The 16,125-nt window shown below is 47.1% G+C and overlaps 3 protein-coding genes across 5 annotated transcripts; all 3 read left to right on the forward strand.

The window, feature by feature from the left end:
* Positions 1-1,707: 1,707 nt before the first annotated feature.
* Positions 1,708-6,327, forward strand: LOC114850014 (interferon-induced protein 44-like). 2 transcript variants are annotated; one of them, XM_041069614.2, is made up of 8 exons: positions 1,708-3,458; positions 3,647-3,712; positions 3,809-3,842; positions 3,953-4,148; positions 4,653-4,799; positions 4,876-5,047; positions 5,234-5,334; positions 5,536-6,327. In XM_041069614.2, exons 2-8 carry the CDS (start codon positions 3,649-3,651, stop codon positions 5,713-5,715), a joined length of 894 nt encoding a protein of 297 aa, XP_040925548.1. In that variant the 5' UTR covers positions 1,708-3,458; positions 3,647-3,648; the 3' UTR covers positions 5,716-6,327. The 2 variants fall into 2 exon arrangements, with proteins under 2 accessions (XP_040925548.1, XP_028997774.1); XM_029141941.3 differs by lacking the exon at positions 1,708-3,458 and having other exon boundaries at positions 3,516-3,712.
* Positions 6,328-7,928: 1,601 nt separating this feature from the next.
* Positions 7,929-11,941, forward strand: LOC114850017 (interferon-induced protein 44-like). The gene is made up of 8 exons (XM_055506647.1): positions 7,929-9,212; positions 10,545-10,577; positions 10,663-10,696; positions 10,786-10,991; positions 11,121-11,248; positions 11,325-11,496; positions 11,573-11,671; positions 11,754-11,941. The coding sequence occupies exons 1-8, from the start codon at positions 9,185-9,187 to the stop codon at positions 11,939-11,941; spliced, it is 888 nt and encodes a 295-aa protein (XP_055362622.1). The 5' UTR covers positions 7,929-9,184.
* Positions 11,942-12,049: 108 nt separating this feature from the next.
* LOC114850016 (interferon-induced protein 44-like) lies at positions 12,050-15,953 on the forward strand. Of its 2 annotated transcripts, XM_055506616.1 has the most exons (10): positions 12,051-12,507; positions 12,628-12,721; positions 12,804-13,904; positions 14,017-14,055; positions 14,127-14,160; positions 14,234-14,429; positions 14,566-14,712; positions 14,783-14,954; positions 15,169-15,269; positions 15,348-15,953. In XM_055506616.1, the coding sequence occupies exons 4-10, from the start codon at positions 14,019-14,021 to the stop codon at positions 15,525-15,527; spliced, it is 867 nt and encodes a 288-aa protein (XP_055362591.1). In that variant the 5' UTR covers positions 12,051-12,507; positions 12,628-12,721; positions 12,804-13,904; positions 14,017-14,018; the 3' UTR covers positions 15,528-15,953. The 2 variants fall into 2 exon arrangements, with proteins under 2 accessions (XP_028997781.1, XP_055362591.1); XM_029141948.3 differs by lacking the exons at positions 12,628-12,721; positions 12,804-13,904 and having other exon boundaries at positions 12,050-12,507.
* The last annotated feature ends 172 nt before the right edge of the window (positions 15,954-16,125 follow it).

The raw sequence follows: 16,125 nt of genomic DNA on the forward strand, positions 1-16,125 counted from the left end.
TTGAAAAGCTCTTACATTGAATGCCCTTGCTGGACAACCTCTCTCTGAGGGGATTGAACCCGCAACCTAAGCGACAGACGTGGCCTAACCATTGTGCCAACAAGTTACGCCGTTTGGAGGATGAGGCTGCTCGTGAAGAACCGATTCTCTGTGATGATACGTGACCGGCCGATATTACCTACAAAAGGATGAATATAATTGTTTTATGAGTATTAGGGTTGCTGCCAGCCAAGCTAATACACAGGCTAACGTTAGCAATGTAAGCTAATGCTATCCCCGACAGTCCACAACACAAGAAGCAACAGCTCATAACTGTGCTCAAACTTCACAGCCCAAACTAACACAAACAGTTGAATATATTACTTACTCTGTGCTCATTCCACCGTTCTGTCCCAGCTGTTTTTTCTGGTTTGTCCTTGGCCTTCTGAAGCTAGTTTCGACTGCTGTCTGCATGTGCTGCATGCTTGAGATTGTGGTGGAAATTTTCCATAAAGAAGTAGATGAGAGAGTTGACCTTTTGTGCGATTTATTAAAATAATAAAGAAAGGATAAAATAAAAATAATGGGGAAAGCAAATAAAAAGCATGGCTGTTGATCGTGCACATCAACAAACCAAAAACCAGCTGGGGAGATCAGTGCACACACCACGGAGGTATAATGCAAAGAGCCCACGATCCTCAAGTTGCTTCTGCCTTTTAACCTTTCTCCCTGGACCTGGTGGAATCTCCTTATCACACGGTGGGTGAAGATGTTCATATTACACAGGGAATAAACAAGGCTACAGCCTTGGGTCTGGTGAGGCATCAGACAGAAAGGAGCCAGAGCCCAGGGTTAAAAGGCAGACTCAGGCCATGAACAATCGGTCACCTTGAGAGGGAGATAGATTGTCTGTCTGAGAATGCTCAGTTCTGGATCTAATCAACAAGTACAGAATGCATGGTCACTATGCAGAGTCAGAAATGAACCCAAAAGCATTAAAGTACAATTTTTCCATTACAGAGATGCAGAGAAAATAATGGTCCGTAACACAGGTTCCGCCGTCAGTGGTAGAATTCACAACTTCATCCAAGACACGTCGGCAGCGATGCAGTCGATATTGCCTATAAAACTAACTAGTAATATGGAAGTGCGGAGTAGGGAGGCTAAGCAACCACTTACTCCGTCTACTCCGTGACAACTCAGAGTGGAGCCCAGGTATGAGGTGAGATCTCTATCTTTAATCAAGAGAGTAGTCTTTCAATTCAGGAGTGCACTTTAGCGATTTAATGTTCAGATTTTGTCATGCTTGCTCTCAAAACCCTTCCTTCGCTTTAAAAATGCGCTCAGATTTTCTCTGCTCGAATTCAAATCTGTATTTGCCAGGTTTTTCGTGCTCTCGCTCAAATCATCCTTTTCGCTCTTGTTTTGCTACTTTCTCTCGAAACCTCTCACTCTCTCTCTCGCTTCAAACGACGTGTGATAACCCCTATCAAAAGTCACCAGCCAATAGGAGGCCAGGGCTGTTAACCAATGACATTATCGCTTACTTTTTCCATGCGGAAGAGAAGCAAAGAGAACGTAAAAGGACCACGGTGACAGTATTTTGATTAAAACTCAAGAAGATTGGATTGAGGTTCTCTACGGGGATGGAGATGTGGTTCGTGACTTTTGGGGACCCACAGTGGGGGGGCAGGGGGAGGGGGGAGCAGGGGCCTGAGGGATGGACTGTGCAAGGTTGGGACCCCGGAAAGGCTTACCCGTTTTCACCCTCCTCCTAACCCTAAGGGTAGAACAAGGTCAGAACATGGTACCACACACATTCATGAAGTTATATATATATAAACTGCTCTAACTTTTCTAACGGGCATACGAATGAGAAGTGGTTTGCAGTAAATTAATTTATCAATCAATAATATATTATGTTTTTGTTCAGAAGTCAGATTTAGTTACTGAGAATGGATGGACTGACGGAAGTGTGGGGCTCAGCCTCGGATATCGGAGCCCGATCTTTGTTTCTTCCGTCCCTACCACACAAAAAACACACATTAAGTATTATAGCTGTTTCCAAAGAAATAATTTGAAAGCTATAGGCTTTGTATGGAAACAATTAGACATATCATAAATCTTAGTTCAAGCCCTAGTGTGCTAAAAAGACCACAACTTACAGTAATGAAAAATTATGTACATTACATACCTTTTGCAGCGCCATTGCTCTTCTGTGTTATGGTTCTTCTTCCTCGTCATTGTCTTCTTCTGTGTTTAACGGTGGTTTGCATCCACAGTGTTGCACTACCACCCTGTGGTATGGTTTTATCTTGAAGTAGCTTCTTCTTCTTGTTTACTGGCGGGTGACATCCAATGAAAGGGTGCATTAGCGCCCTCTGGAGAAGAGCTTATTCTAGATCAGGGGTCAGAAACCCACGACTCCGGAGCCGCATGCGGCATGGAAATGTAAATGTAAATGATAAATGTTAAATGTAAATGTAAATGTAAATGTAAATGTAAATGTAAATGTAAATGTAAATGTTAAATGTTAAATGTAAATGTTAAATGTTAAATGTTAAATGTAAATGTTAAATGATCGCAGAGAGCAAGACTGAATATTCATGAATGTGCAAGTAGACTCCACCCCTACCCTCAAACAGCGCTGGTCTCAGATCAGAGACACGAACTCAAACACCTCAAACAGTGCGCGCAAACCCCGCCCACATCTGACCTGGAAACGTAGCCATATATAACGTTTCTAGCTGAAGTGGTTACATACTGTCATTCAATGACTGTGCAGAGGAAGTTAAACTTCACTGGGTTCAATGTATGTAAAACATATCAGTGATAGAACACCATCTGATACATCCCAGTGACTATGAAAGGAGGCCACGAGCTCCTGAAAAAAAATGAACATAATGAACACCCAGCTACAGGCAGGACAACAGTTTAATCAAAGAGCTTCAGTTTTATTGATCTGCAAAAGAGGGAAGAAATCCTTCAAGCTGCTAAATTTGATGCAAAAGAACATGATTTGTTTATATATTTATATAGAATTTAATGAATAATTCAATCAATAAATGTTACTGTTTGTTTTGCGATAATTCTGTATTTTATATATGTAGATAGTCTGTGTCTCTGTAACTTTGCTTCTGTGTAACTAGAACAGATTCTGTCTTTTTCCTGACACCAAGCTCTGAACAAAAACCAATCCACCAAAATGCAGCTTTGTTCACAAGTCGGCTTAGAGGAAAGTGACCAGTCATAAGAATTTGTTTTAGATGCAGACATAACCTGCTGATTGGACCCTACCCAGGTTAAAGTCCTTTGGTCTTTTGTCTGAGATAACAAGGTTTTTATGTGCAGTCATGTATTTGATCAAAGTGAAACTAAAACTACAACTGGTGGGAACCTGGTTAATAATTGTTCTACTTTGGGTTTTTACTATAAATAGTTGACTTCAGACATCCAAACGACAGCTTGGTAAATCAAAGGTAAGATATTACATTTATTTATTCACCATTGTAGAACACTAGAATTGCAGTATAATTATTTTATAATTAATATAGTTAGATGTAACATCAAGTCTAAAAAAGTAAATTTCTTTTGAAGTTCCACCTCATTAAAACAGTGAATGTATGAACATGTTCATTTGAAATAAAGATGAGGAAATTCTTTACAGTAATGGGAGGAAATTCATCTAAACATGAAGCTTCACCTACACCTCCACCCCCGCCTCCATCTCCACGTAAGTCTCTAAATTCTAAACTACAAATTAAACATGTTGAAATTCACATTTTGTTCATTGATGTAACTGCTTATTTAATATTTTTGTTTTTGTCAGTTTTTGACAAACCATGGAGGGATATATACTGGGAGTGAGTGTTTGAAACAATGATTTAAATCTGTTTGACTGAAATCATACTTCTCCACATGTTACACAGGATTCTAGTATAAGTTACATCTATGCTAAACTATGTTTTCGCAGCCTCAACCAGCAAGCTCTGGACTGTGTGAGAAAATACAAACCTTCTATTGAAGGTCAGCAGCTCAGGATTCTGCTTCACGGTGACGTTGGAGTCGGGAAGTCCAGTTTCATCAACTCTGTTCAGAGTGTGTTACGAGGCAGGATGTGTGTGGAGGCTCTGGTTGATAACAAGGCTACTGTCTGTTTTACCAAAGGGGTGAGATGAACGTACAGAATATTCTACCTGTCAGTGTGTTTCTGTTTCACTATGTCCATCCATTATCCAAGGATAAGGTTTGATAAACAGACATGGAACATGTCACATGTGGAAGTCAAACTAATTAATTAGTTTAAAGTGTTTTTTCACTGATCACGTCCTTTGGTTATTATTACAAGTTGTCTGGATGCATCTCTATAAACCTTTATTTGTCCCACAACAGCTGAGTACAGTACAGAGTGCAGTATGGCCAAAGCACTAACTAAATGACAGAGAGAAAGAAACAGGACAAAAGTGCTACTGTAGGATATCTGAGAAATGAAAAAATGAATAAATGAATTAGTGGTATTGGGGAGTGCTCATAAGAGTCATGAATGATGATTATTGTACAAACAACTTTAGCCCATGTATCATTTAGATGTTCCTGACACTGGTGGTCACAACATAAAACAATACTACTGTGACGTAGTATTGGTCCTAGTTTTCCCTATTTCTTATCCACAGTACACGACCTACACCATCCAAAAAGGAGGTCCAGGCTCCTTTTACCCTTTCATGTTCAACGACATCATGGGCCTCAGCACAAACAAAGGCATCCTGGTGGACGACATCATTCTGGCTTTAAAGGGACACGTGAAGGAAGGCTACAAGGTGAAGTTCCTGCTTCATTTAAATTCTCATTCAGCTTTTCAGGCGTCTAAAGACACTTCTTTGTCTTGTTTTTCAGTTTAATCCAGAGTCTAAACTATCAGAAGGAGATCAGTTCTACAACAAATCTCCATCTGACAATGACAAAGTCCACGTTCTGGTTTGTGTGGTTCCTGCTGACACAATACCTTTGATGAAGGATGAAGTCATAAAGAAGATTAAGGAGATCAGGATAAACGCCAGTCGACTGGGTGAGAGCACAGACTCTCAATGAATTCATCAATGAATTCATGTATTCAACGGACACCGATACACTGTGACCGTTCATGAGCAGATGTAAAAAGTAGAAAATAGTGAAAATAGTGAAAGTAAATTCATTTAAATCAGATTAGTTACAATCAATCTAATCTCCGTCTCTCACCAACGTTGTTTCTCAGGGATTCCTCAAGTGGCTGTTATCACTAAAGTGGATGAGGCCTGTCCAGAGGTGAAGAAAGATCTGAGGAACGTCTACAGGAGCAAATGTATCAAGCAGAGGGTACGATTTTATATTTTAGTAAATATTATTATATATTTTGTTCATGTATACATTTAAATGATCAACCCACAGGTTGGTTCTTGTAGAGCCTGGTTCTCCTGCAGGTTTCCTCCTCTCCACTGTCTCCACTGCTGCTCAGTGATGTGTTGGGTGATTTTATTGATGCTGTAGAATTTAAGTGTGGATGATGTCTTAATGCAGATGGAGCAGTTCAGTGCGAATGTGGGGATCCCCATGAACTGCATCTTCCCTCTGAGGAACTACCACCAGGAAATCAACTTCAATAACAACGTCGACTCACTGATCCTGAGCGTCCTGAAAAGCATCATCAACTTTGGAGACGACTTCATCGACAGAAACCTGCAGAAGGTTCACAGTTGAAATAAACTGACGGTATATCTGCAGTTGAATAAATATCAGTGTAGTCAAGTTGTACGTTTGACACCTATATTAGAAATGAGCAGCACAAGTTTAGCGAAGCCTAACATTTGAACCACCTTTTTTAAGCTTCATGTGAACATCAGTGTTTAATTACGTAAAAACACAAAAACCTCAGATCTGTCAGTTCTTCAACCGGGAACCAACCAACCATCCTACTTCCCACTAAATCAAACATCTCTGTGGGACTGACTTTTTATTCAAAACCTAATGACTGATGCTGAACAGATTCCGTTTGCTGCTAAAGGTTTGCTCACTGAACATCTGCCTGTGATCCAGTTGGTGACTTTGCTTTTTGAATAAAATTAACGATCAGCGGTGTCAACTTCAGTTGATGGAGTTTTTTTTTGTTTGAGTCTCTTCTGATATTATGACTTTTTGTTCTAATCTAAAGAATTGTCACTACAATACTGGAAGCTATTTTGTGATGAACCGTGCTTTTTCAGAAGTATATATGTAATATACTGCTCTTGACCGTTAGGTCAATGTTTGATAGTTTCTAAATGTGCAATGTTGTGCTTCAGGGTTGGACAGAGAGTTGGGAGACCCTACACAAACCCTACACTCGCCCACTTTTTCCTGGGAGCAGTTCATTCCTACCAGCTCAGATCTTCTACCAGCTCAGATCTTCTACCAGCTCAGATCTTCTACCAGCTCAGATCTTCTACCAGCTCAGATCTTCTACCAGCTCAGATCTTCTAGCTCAGATCTTCTAGCTCAGATCTTCTAGCTCAGATGTTCTTCTTCTACCAGAGGTCTGGGAGCTTCAGGCTCCTGTGCAGCATCTTAGCTGTTCCTAGGACTGCATTCTTCTGGACAGAGGTCTCAGATGTTGATCCTGGGATCTGCTGGAGCCGCTCTCCCAGCTTGGGAGTTACAGCCCCTGTGTTCCTATCTTAAGACTTACCACCAGAACCCATCTTTCAGAGTTCAGCGGTTTCCTACCCTACATTTCCTGTTTCAGCCAGAACAATTATCCAACTACTTTTCCTGCTCTCTTTGTCCCCCACTCACGGTGTGGACAGGTATCTGTAACCTTTGTCTACACACACAGTACGGACAAGTCAACCCTCAGCAAACCGTCAATTCAGTGTTTATGTTTAATGGCAATGTTTAATGTATATGGAATTCAAATTCAATGTTTCAACCAAATAGAAAACGTTTCAGTCTCATAAAGTATTATAGAATTATTACAGAATGTTAATATTCACATGTGTCTCCCACAACGTTCTATCTAATTAATCATGAGCCTGTTCTCGCCTATATCTTGATTGATATTTGTGTTTAAATACATCAGTTCTATTATATTATCTATTTTTTATGTCCTCAATTAATTTATTCCATAGTTTTACTTCACTTAGAGAAATACAAAATCTGTTTTTGGTTCTACGTATAGCTTGACATAGATAATTACAAATCAAATCCCTTAAATAATAATGTGTCATAAGTACCATTGCAAGACCATAATTGTAGCTGCTCTGTTGATTTACTGGCCGCGCATCATGGCCAGTAAAGAGCAGGTCAAACTTAAACCAGTCCCTTGCTGGTTTTCTTCCTTCCCCAGCGCCTGCAGATTACCACGATCCGGTGTGTTCAGTCAATCAGCTGACACACAGCAGGGGGAGTGGGAGAACCACAGGGACCACAGTTGGACCCCTGGATTAGAGCGTGCACAGTGCCTCCTGTCATCGTCCAGCGAGTGGCGAGAAGGAACCCAGTACCTGAGACATCCACGCAGCCCGGTTTAGGAGGGCAGACGCCATAGAAGCCCACCCCCACCCCCCGGGCAGAGCGGCAGCATCCGCAGACAGCGCCTGCAGCTAAGGGATGCAGCGACACGCTAAACATGCTTAAATGAAAACTCGAATGTTCCACGTGAGGCTGCACAGTAAACGTGAAAGTAAAAGCAGGACTGTTGGACTATCAGCTCTTGGCACAGCATGAAAAAGATGCTGCTGGTTATCACTGCAGGACCGACTATCAGTGTGCAGTAGATAAAGATGTGTGGAGTCAAACTTCCAGGCAGCATTAAGTGTGTGTGTGTGTGTGTGTGTGTGTGTGTGTGTGTGTGTGTGTGTGTGTGTGTGTGTGTGTGTGTGTGTGTGTGTGTGTGTGTGTGTGTGTGTGTGTGTGTGTGTGAGTCATAACAGCCTCGTTGTCTGACTGTTCTAACGTCTTCAGATGAGATGCAGGACACTGTTGAGGAAACTCAGTAACCAGTGGTATGTGGTCAAATGCTTCAGATTCACCACGTTGCTCTGAACCACAGTGGAGAAGCAGAGAATAAAGACTTACAGTAAAAATTATCTAAGAAACCAGGAGAAGAAGGAGCTGATTAATGTATAATGGAGCAGTTACATTGATCACATATGTTTCCATTTCTTGGCCTGCTCAGTAGGAAGAGCTGGGAAGAAGCTGGTTTGATCTCCCAAATGCCGAGAAATCATCTCATTGTAACAATTGTGACAGATCACCAATAAAAAAGAATTCATCAATTAATTAGTAAAACGTAATAATCACTGTCTGATTTCAGCGGAATCTGAAAAACAGATGATTGTACCAATATATGTATGTTTACTGTTTATTGATGTGATGCAGTAGCAAAGTAAATCCAGATCTCCTGTAAGTTCTTGAAGGAAAGTAAATGTGAAAGTGAAACCACAGCCGTCAGCGCTTCACTGAACCTTTGACTGCGTCTCAGCACAAATGATAAGGTTTCAGTTCATGTAAAGCTGCTCATCACCAGGACTGCGATGGCTTTTTCCACCTTTGCTCATGTGTGAATGTGCTTGAATGAACAGTTGCAGGAAGCTGATGCTTTACTCGTCAGTACAAATGTAAAGCAGTGACAGCTGTAGGATGCGTGTGGTAATAAACATTATGTTTCTGGATGGGAGCTCCTTCTGTGATGGGTATTGGTCCATCATGACCCGTCCCATCTTAACTATGGAGTCAGTTTTATTCCGCATCTAAAGCCACTAATCTGCTTTGGTCTGAATTCACCCGCCGTCCTCTTCTTATGCTGTGTTACGGACCTTCCAGGTCCCACGGGATGCAGAGCAGCAGATGATGCTGCGACGCGGAGCTTGTGGCGCCACCTGCTGGCTTCACTCTGCATGTGTCACTGAAGTCAGATAAATGAGTAAAGCTGTAGATGAGCAGGCTGATTTAAAGCTACAGGTCAGAGCAGTTTCTACCAAGAAACGGACTGAAGCACGTTTGCTTCAAGCTGAGCTTTGGATTGTGTGACTCAGAAGCAGAAAGTGAGCTGCTGCTGCTGCTCGTCTGCGCCAACAGGACAGGATGCTGGAAAGTGCAAGTGAAACACTTTCCCGGAGGAAACTGCGACATAAGGCTTGGCTTGTTTCACCTCCATTAACAGTTTATTAAGGAGCAACAACAGAAACTGAAGATGCTGTCATGGATGTTGGGCAAACAGGGTAACAGGAAGCTGTGGGACACGTTTTTAGCAAGCAGCACAGAAAAGGAGCATTTAAAGAACCGGTGTGCAGCTCAGTCACCATTTCCACAGCTGGGTTCGGCCGTGTGCTTCTGGGTCGCCGTGTGGTTCTGGGTCGCCGTGTGGTTCTGGGTCGGCCGTGTGGTTCTGGGTCGCCGTGTGGTTCTGGGTCGGCCGTGTGGTTCTGGGTCGCCGTGTGGTTCTGGGTCGGCCGTGTGGTTCTGGGTTCGGCCGTGTGCTTCTGGGTCGCCGTGTGCTTCTGGGTTCGGCCGTGTGCTTCTGGGTCGCCGTGTGGTTCTGGGTCCGCCGTGTGGTTCTGGGTCGCCGTGTGGTTCTGGGTCGGCCGTGTGGTTCTGGGTTCGGCCGTGTGCTTCTGCGTCGCCGTGTGGTTCTGGGTCCGCCGTCTGGTTCTGGGTCGCCGTGTGCTTCTGGGTCGCCGTGTGGTTCTGGGTTCGGCCGTGTGCTTCTGGGTCGCCGTGTGCTTCTGGGTCGCCGTGTGGTTCTGGGTTCGGCCGTGTGGTTCTGGGTCGCCGTGTGGTTCTGGGTCCGCCGTGTGGTTCTGGGTCGCCGTGTGCTTCTGGGTTCGGCCGTGTGCTTCTGGGTCGCCGTGTGGTTCTGGGTCCGCCGTGTGGTTCTGGGTCGCCGTGTGGTTCTGGGTCGCCGTGTGCTTCTGCGTCGCCGTGTGCTTCTGCGTCGCCGTGTGGTTCTGGGTCGCCGTGTGGTTCTGGGTCGCCGTGTGCTTCTGCGTCGCCGTGTGCTTCTGCGTCGCCGTGTGGTTCTGGGTCGCCGTGTGGTTCTGGGTCGCCGTGTGCTTCTGCGTCGCCGTGTGCTTCTGGGTCGCCGTCTGGTTCTGGGTTCGGCCGTGTGGTTCTGGGTCGCCGTGTGGTTCTGGGTCGCCGTGTGCTTCTGGGTCCGCCGTCTGGTTCTGGGTCGCTGTGTGCTTCTGGGTCGCCGTGTGGTTCTGGGTTCGGCCGTGTGCTTCTGGGTCGCCGTGTGGTTCTGGTGCTGGTGCTTTAAGCTGTATTCTGCCCGTGTGCTGAGACTCATCACGGGTTTGAAGCATGAAGGGATGAGAAGCTGTAGAAAACGCTGATGAGGTTCTGGAGCCAGAAGGATTGATGGGTCCGGTTCTGCCATCCAGAGATTAGTGCGGGAGCAGACTGGACTGGGTTTGGTGTCATTTGCTGCTCGGACACTAGTTTAACTTCAGGGGTTACAGTTACAATGAATAGAATGCAATCATGATCCAACGTCTGCAAACATTTGTTCCATCTGCTTCAACCTTGAGCTCAGAAGTAACGTTTCTTTTCAGTGGGATCCTCAGAACCTCCTCCTCCTCCTCCACGTGAGATCACATTTTCACCTGGTCATTTATTAAATGTATGTAATACACACTGATCTGCTGAAACTCCCATTTGTCTGCCTTGCAGTTTTTGAAGAACCGTGGAGGAAAATAAAGTGGACGTGAGTCACCATTTCAGGGACCTGACCCGTGTTGCTGCACATCCAGCTTCCTGCTGTCACGTGACTCCAGCGTGTCTCCCTCTGATCAGAGAGCGGCCAGCAGCTCTGCAGTACGTGAACAACTACACGCCTTTTGCTGAGGCCCAGCAGCTCAGGATCCTGCTCCACGGCGCAGCCGGTTCTGGGAAGTCCAGCTTCATCGACTCGGTGCAGAGCACGCTGAGGGGCAGGATGTGTGTGGAGGCTCTGGTGGACAATCACTCTGAGTATTGTTTCACCAAACAGGTGAGAGGATGTGGACCTGCTCCACCAGCGTTGTGTTTGTGGCTCCTGTGAGTGAGAGCCGGAGGAGCTCTGGGTGTAACAGCAGCAGCTTCCTGTCAGGCCTGCAAGCATAACATGGGCACTTCCTGTTGGTCCACAGTACAAAACCTACAGGATCCAGCGAGGACGTCCCGACGCCTTCTACCCTTTCGTCTTCAACGACGTCATGGGCCTCAGCGCCGACACATCAAACTGTGTCTGAGGGGACGCGTGAAGGACAGTTACAGGGTGACGCTGCTTCTGCCTCTCTGCTCGTCCTCGTCCTGTCAAACGCCTGCTTCATGTGCATTTCATCTCCTTTCAGTTCAACCCAGAATCCAAACTGTGTCAGGGCGATCGGTTCCACAACGAAGCTCCCGCCGACAACGACAAGGTTCACGTGCTGGTTTGTGTCATCGCCGCCAACACGCCGCCGTCCTTGAGCGACGCCGTCAAGAGGAAGATCCGGGACATCAGGCTGGAGGCCAGTGGGCTGGGTGAGCGCCCGGGCCCGGTTCTGCTCTGCCACGCTGGGACCGGAACCGGCTCCGTCTCACTCGCGTGCTGTGTCAGGCATTCCTCAGGTGGCCGTTCTCACCAAGGTGGACGAGGCCTGTCCTGAGGTGCAGCGAGACCTGAGGAACGTCTACAGGAGCAGACGTCTGAAAAAGATGAATGAGTTTTATGGAAGAACAGAGTTGTGCGTGCTTGTCCTGTTGGTGTCTGAGCCTCACGCGTTCTGCTGTCTGAACGCAGATGGAGCAGCTCAGCGCCGACTCTGGCATCCCCATGAACTGCATCTTCCCTGTCAAGAACTACCACGAGGAGATCGACCTGAGCGACGACATGGACGCGCTGATCCTCAGCGTCCTCACAAGCATCATCCACTTTGGAGACGACTGCATCAACAGAGCAGCCACAAACGCAGCAGCGCAGCGCTAGAATGCCCGTCAGCACATCCTGATGGGCTCAGCTCCAGTGTCTGCGTGTTTCCTCTGATGTCTGTAACCTGCTTTTTGCTGCCTGAACACAGTAAACGTGATCATTGAACCCAGTCTGGCTCTGACTGATGTGATGCACACTCAGGTTTCAGACCTCCACATACGTCTGTTATGATGTTAAACAGGACGGACGCATCCTCACCCGTCCGCACCTCCTGCTCATTTACAGGAAACGCAGGAACAGGATGTTTGAGCTTTAAAAGAGAAGATCAGACCGAGCTCCAGTCTCAGGCCACTTCACAGTCAGTTTAGAACCTGCTCCACCTGCTCTCAGACACGACACCAACTCACACAGGGGCCGTTTCTCTTCATATATTTATTAACGCTGATGCAGCAGATCTGCAGCGGACTTCAACCAGCAAACAGCAGCTTTAAACACGCTTTCCTGTGCTCAGCTTCAGGTTCTGAACCTCTGATTCCAACTTAATCAAGTCCGATCAGAAAAGGACACGCTTTTAACTTCATGCACATGGAGCTGTGACCCGGTAGCGATGACGTTCTTCAAAGGTAAAACATTCTCCTCTTTAATAGTCTCTGTTTGTTACCAGCAGTTAAAAGTAGCAGCAAAGGTCGTTTTATTAAAGGTGGAAAGTGAATCATGTAAAAACGAGTTGACTTCGATTTCAGCCGGCGCCGGACCCACGTAGGTTCATTCGCAGCACAGCAGTCACTGACCTGCACACGGACCCTGATCCTTTGCTCTGTCTCTGTCGGTTCCAAAGTGAGCCTTCCGGTTCTGATGGCGCCGATCCTCAGGTTTGTCTTGTTGCTGTCAGTTTAGGGCTGAATGTTCTTCTCCTCAGAACCAAAGCAGCAGCTCTGCAGCACGTGAACGACTACAAACCTTCTGCTGAGGCCCAGCAGCTCAGGATCCTGCTCCACGGCGCAGCTGGTTCTGAGGTCCAGCTTCATGGACTCGGTCCTCGTGCTGAGAGGCCGGATGTGGGTGGAGGCTCTGGTGGATCTCGTAGTGGTTTGGTTTCACCAAAGCCAGACCTGAGGAACGTCTCTGAGACTCTGTCCTGTTTGGGTCTGAGCTCACGTGTTCTGGTGTCTGAGGCTGCTGCAGTTCAATGCAGATCCCATGAACTGCATCTTCCCTGTGAGGAACCACCACCACCGCTGGACGCGCTGGTCCTCATGGACCTGCTGGTACCAGCTGTTTCTACAAACATGGATCCGTCTCATCATGAGAAGATGAAGAGCAGCTTTACTGGATCCACCGGAACATGGTTCTGCTTCTGCACTTTCTTCTGCCTGTTTGAAACACGATCAAAGCTTTTCACTCGTTGTCAAACATTAAACAGATCAAACTGGACCGAAGCTGCAGGTTCGTGCCTTTCGCTCCTGTTAACGGATCCGTCCTGCATCCGACTGACGATCACAACATGCTGTTAGACGGGAGCAGGCTGTCAGTGGACGCTCACAGCACCAGGGTTTCAGGGGCTTCGTCCCGTCTGCATGTGGGACCCGTTGGACCTGAGTTCTGACCATGAGCGTCCTCACAGATCATCAGCTGCGGGTTTAATGACGCCTCCCGAACCTGCTGGGTTCGGTTGGTACCGGCTCAGAGCTCCAGCAGGGGGCGGGCTGCTGCTTCCACGGCCTTTCCGCTCTCACGTGCTTCTGACGAGTCACAGCTCAACTCCGCTAAACTCTCAGCTCAGTAAAGACGTGACGTGGGACGCGTAACGGTCGGTGTGAAGTGAATCATGCTCAGAGAAGAGACGTCTGAGAGTTCGGTCCGGCGCAGGCGCCAAACCTTCCCGTCGCCGAGTGGAGGGGCTTCAGGGGCTTTAGGAGAAATCACGTGGTTGAGAGAAAAGAAAAGTGAAACTAAGAGGCAGCTTCCTGCGCCTCGTTTCCACGTCGCGCTTATCTCTGAGCAGAACCGTCCAGAAGCGGTGAGGCGCTCTCACAGAACCAGGGTTCCACCTAGAACCCCAACGTTCTGTCTGATTCCGACGGCGCCGCTGTGTGTTTGCTCTTAACACTGTCCCGATCTTTATTCCTCAGCGATGGGAGGACAAGCAGCGACACCAGCTCCACCTCCAGGTGAGAAGAACCGTTAGCACTCATTCTAAAGGCCCCAGCTTTATTAACGGAACCTTTGTCCTGTTCCCCAGTGTTTGATAAACCGTGGAGGACCGTAGACTGGAGGTGAGTGTTGCTGCTTCTCACGGGTCTCACCTTCCTGTCCATCCGTACTCATGGATGCTTTCCCTCTGAGCAGAGGAAAACAAAGAGCGCTGGAGAAGGTCAATAAGTACAAACCATATACTGAAGATCAGCACCTCCGGATTCTGCTTCATGGACCAGTCGGAGCGGGGAAGTCCAGTTTCATCAACTCGGTCCAGAGCGTTGTGAGAAGCAACATGAATGTGAAGGCTCTGGCTGATCACAGCTCTGGAAGTTGTTTCACCAAAGAGGTGGGTGAGGTTCACGAGTGGAAGCAGCGACGTGGTTTCACTGAGCGTCAGTGATGCAGCGTTTGAGCTGAACTCACTGCAGCTGACACTCAGCGTAGACACACACGACACAGCCTTTACTCTTCATCGTCCACAGTTCACAACCTACAACGTCGAGCGAGAGGGTGGGGACGCCGTGCACCCGTTTGTGTTCAACGACATCATGGGCCTGAGCGCAAACAAAGGCGTGCTGGTGGAAGACGTCAAACTGGCCTTGAAGGGTCACGTGAAGGACGGCTACAAGGTAAAGTTCCTGCTCCGGAGAACAAGCCGGACCAGAACAAGCCCCTGCTGATGTTTGGCTTCTTGTCCAGTTCAACCCAGAGTCCAAACTGTCAGAGGGGGACGGGTTCTACAACAGCGCTCCGTCCGCCAACGACCGGGTTCACATCCTGGTCTGCGTCATTCCTGCCGACACGCTGTCGTCCATTAACGACAGTATCATCAAGGAGATCCGTGAGATCAGGCTGGAGGCCAGTCGCATGGGTGAGAGCTCCACCTCCGTCCAGTCACATTAATAATGTGTGAAAACATGTGACTAGCAGAGCGAGGACGATGAGATCACGATGATGATGCGTTTATACTGTTTGAGGAAGCGTCTGTGAGCCCAGCGCCACCTGCAGGCGCCACACGGTAGCGCATGCTTTGAGCTCAGAACCTGCTCCTGGTCCGGTTCTAACAGCTGCTCGTCGCTTCTCAGGGATTCCTCAGGTGGCCGTTCTCACCAAGGTGGACATGGCCTGTCCAGAGGTGGGGAGGGATCTGAAGAACGTCTACCTGAGCAAACGTATAAAGAAGATGGTAGGATTCCACATTTAGATCAAATGTGCAGCCTAGAAGCTGCGATGAGCTCATCTGAGCTGTGGCGTCTTCACGCAGATGGAGCAGTTCAGCGCCGACTCTGGGATCCCCATGAACTGCATCTTCCCTGTCAAGAACTACCACGAGGAGATCGACCTCAGCGACGACATGGACGCGTTGATCCTCAGCGTCTTAAATCACATCATCGTCTATGGGAACGACTTCATCAACATGAAGCTGCGCAACAGTCGTTCATAATATGCTGATTTACCGTCAGCTGCAGTTTATGACATGTCGCTAATAATAATCATGTTATAATCATCAGTAACACATGGTGTGATGACAACATGGCTTTAATTTAATGTAGACCCAGCAGATCCAAGTTGAGCTTATTGTTATTATGGGATGTAACTGAAATGACAATAACAGACACACGATTTAATGTGTTTGAACCTCGCTGGGTCTCACTGGTGCGGATGCGATCCAGCACCAGTGCTCCCATTAGGAGAGGCGGGTCGGCTGGAGCGGGACAGGGAGCTCCGTCTCTGTGGTCCCGGTGCTGCCCGACTCACCAGCCGAGACGAGCTGACTCGGGCTCGGGAGGTGAGCTTGTTGTACAGGCTCCTTGTGCACAGCTTTGCGTTGATCTGCTGCATGAATAAAGAATAATCACCATCATAAAAATGTTCCACTGTTTCTTGTCTCAAACACCTGCTGGTGCTCAGACTGTTTCACAGATCAACATGAAATAAAATCATTAGTATTTGAGTGAGTTCAGCCTTGGTTCTGTCTAATACTGGAGCAGAGGTTTCAGGTGTGACCTGAGCCTTTCTGGACCCACTGACGGTGACAGGGA

Source organism: Betta splendens, chromosome 24 (genome assembly GCF_900634795.4).
Source record: "Betta splendens chromosome 24, fBetSpl5.4, whole genome shotgun sequence".
Lineage (NCBI taxonomy): Eukaryota > Metazoa > Chordata > Actinopteri > Anabantiformes > Osphronemidae > Betta > Betta splendens.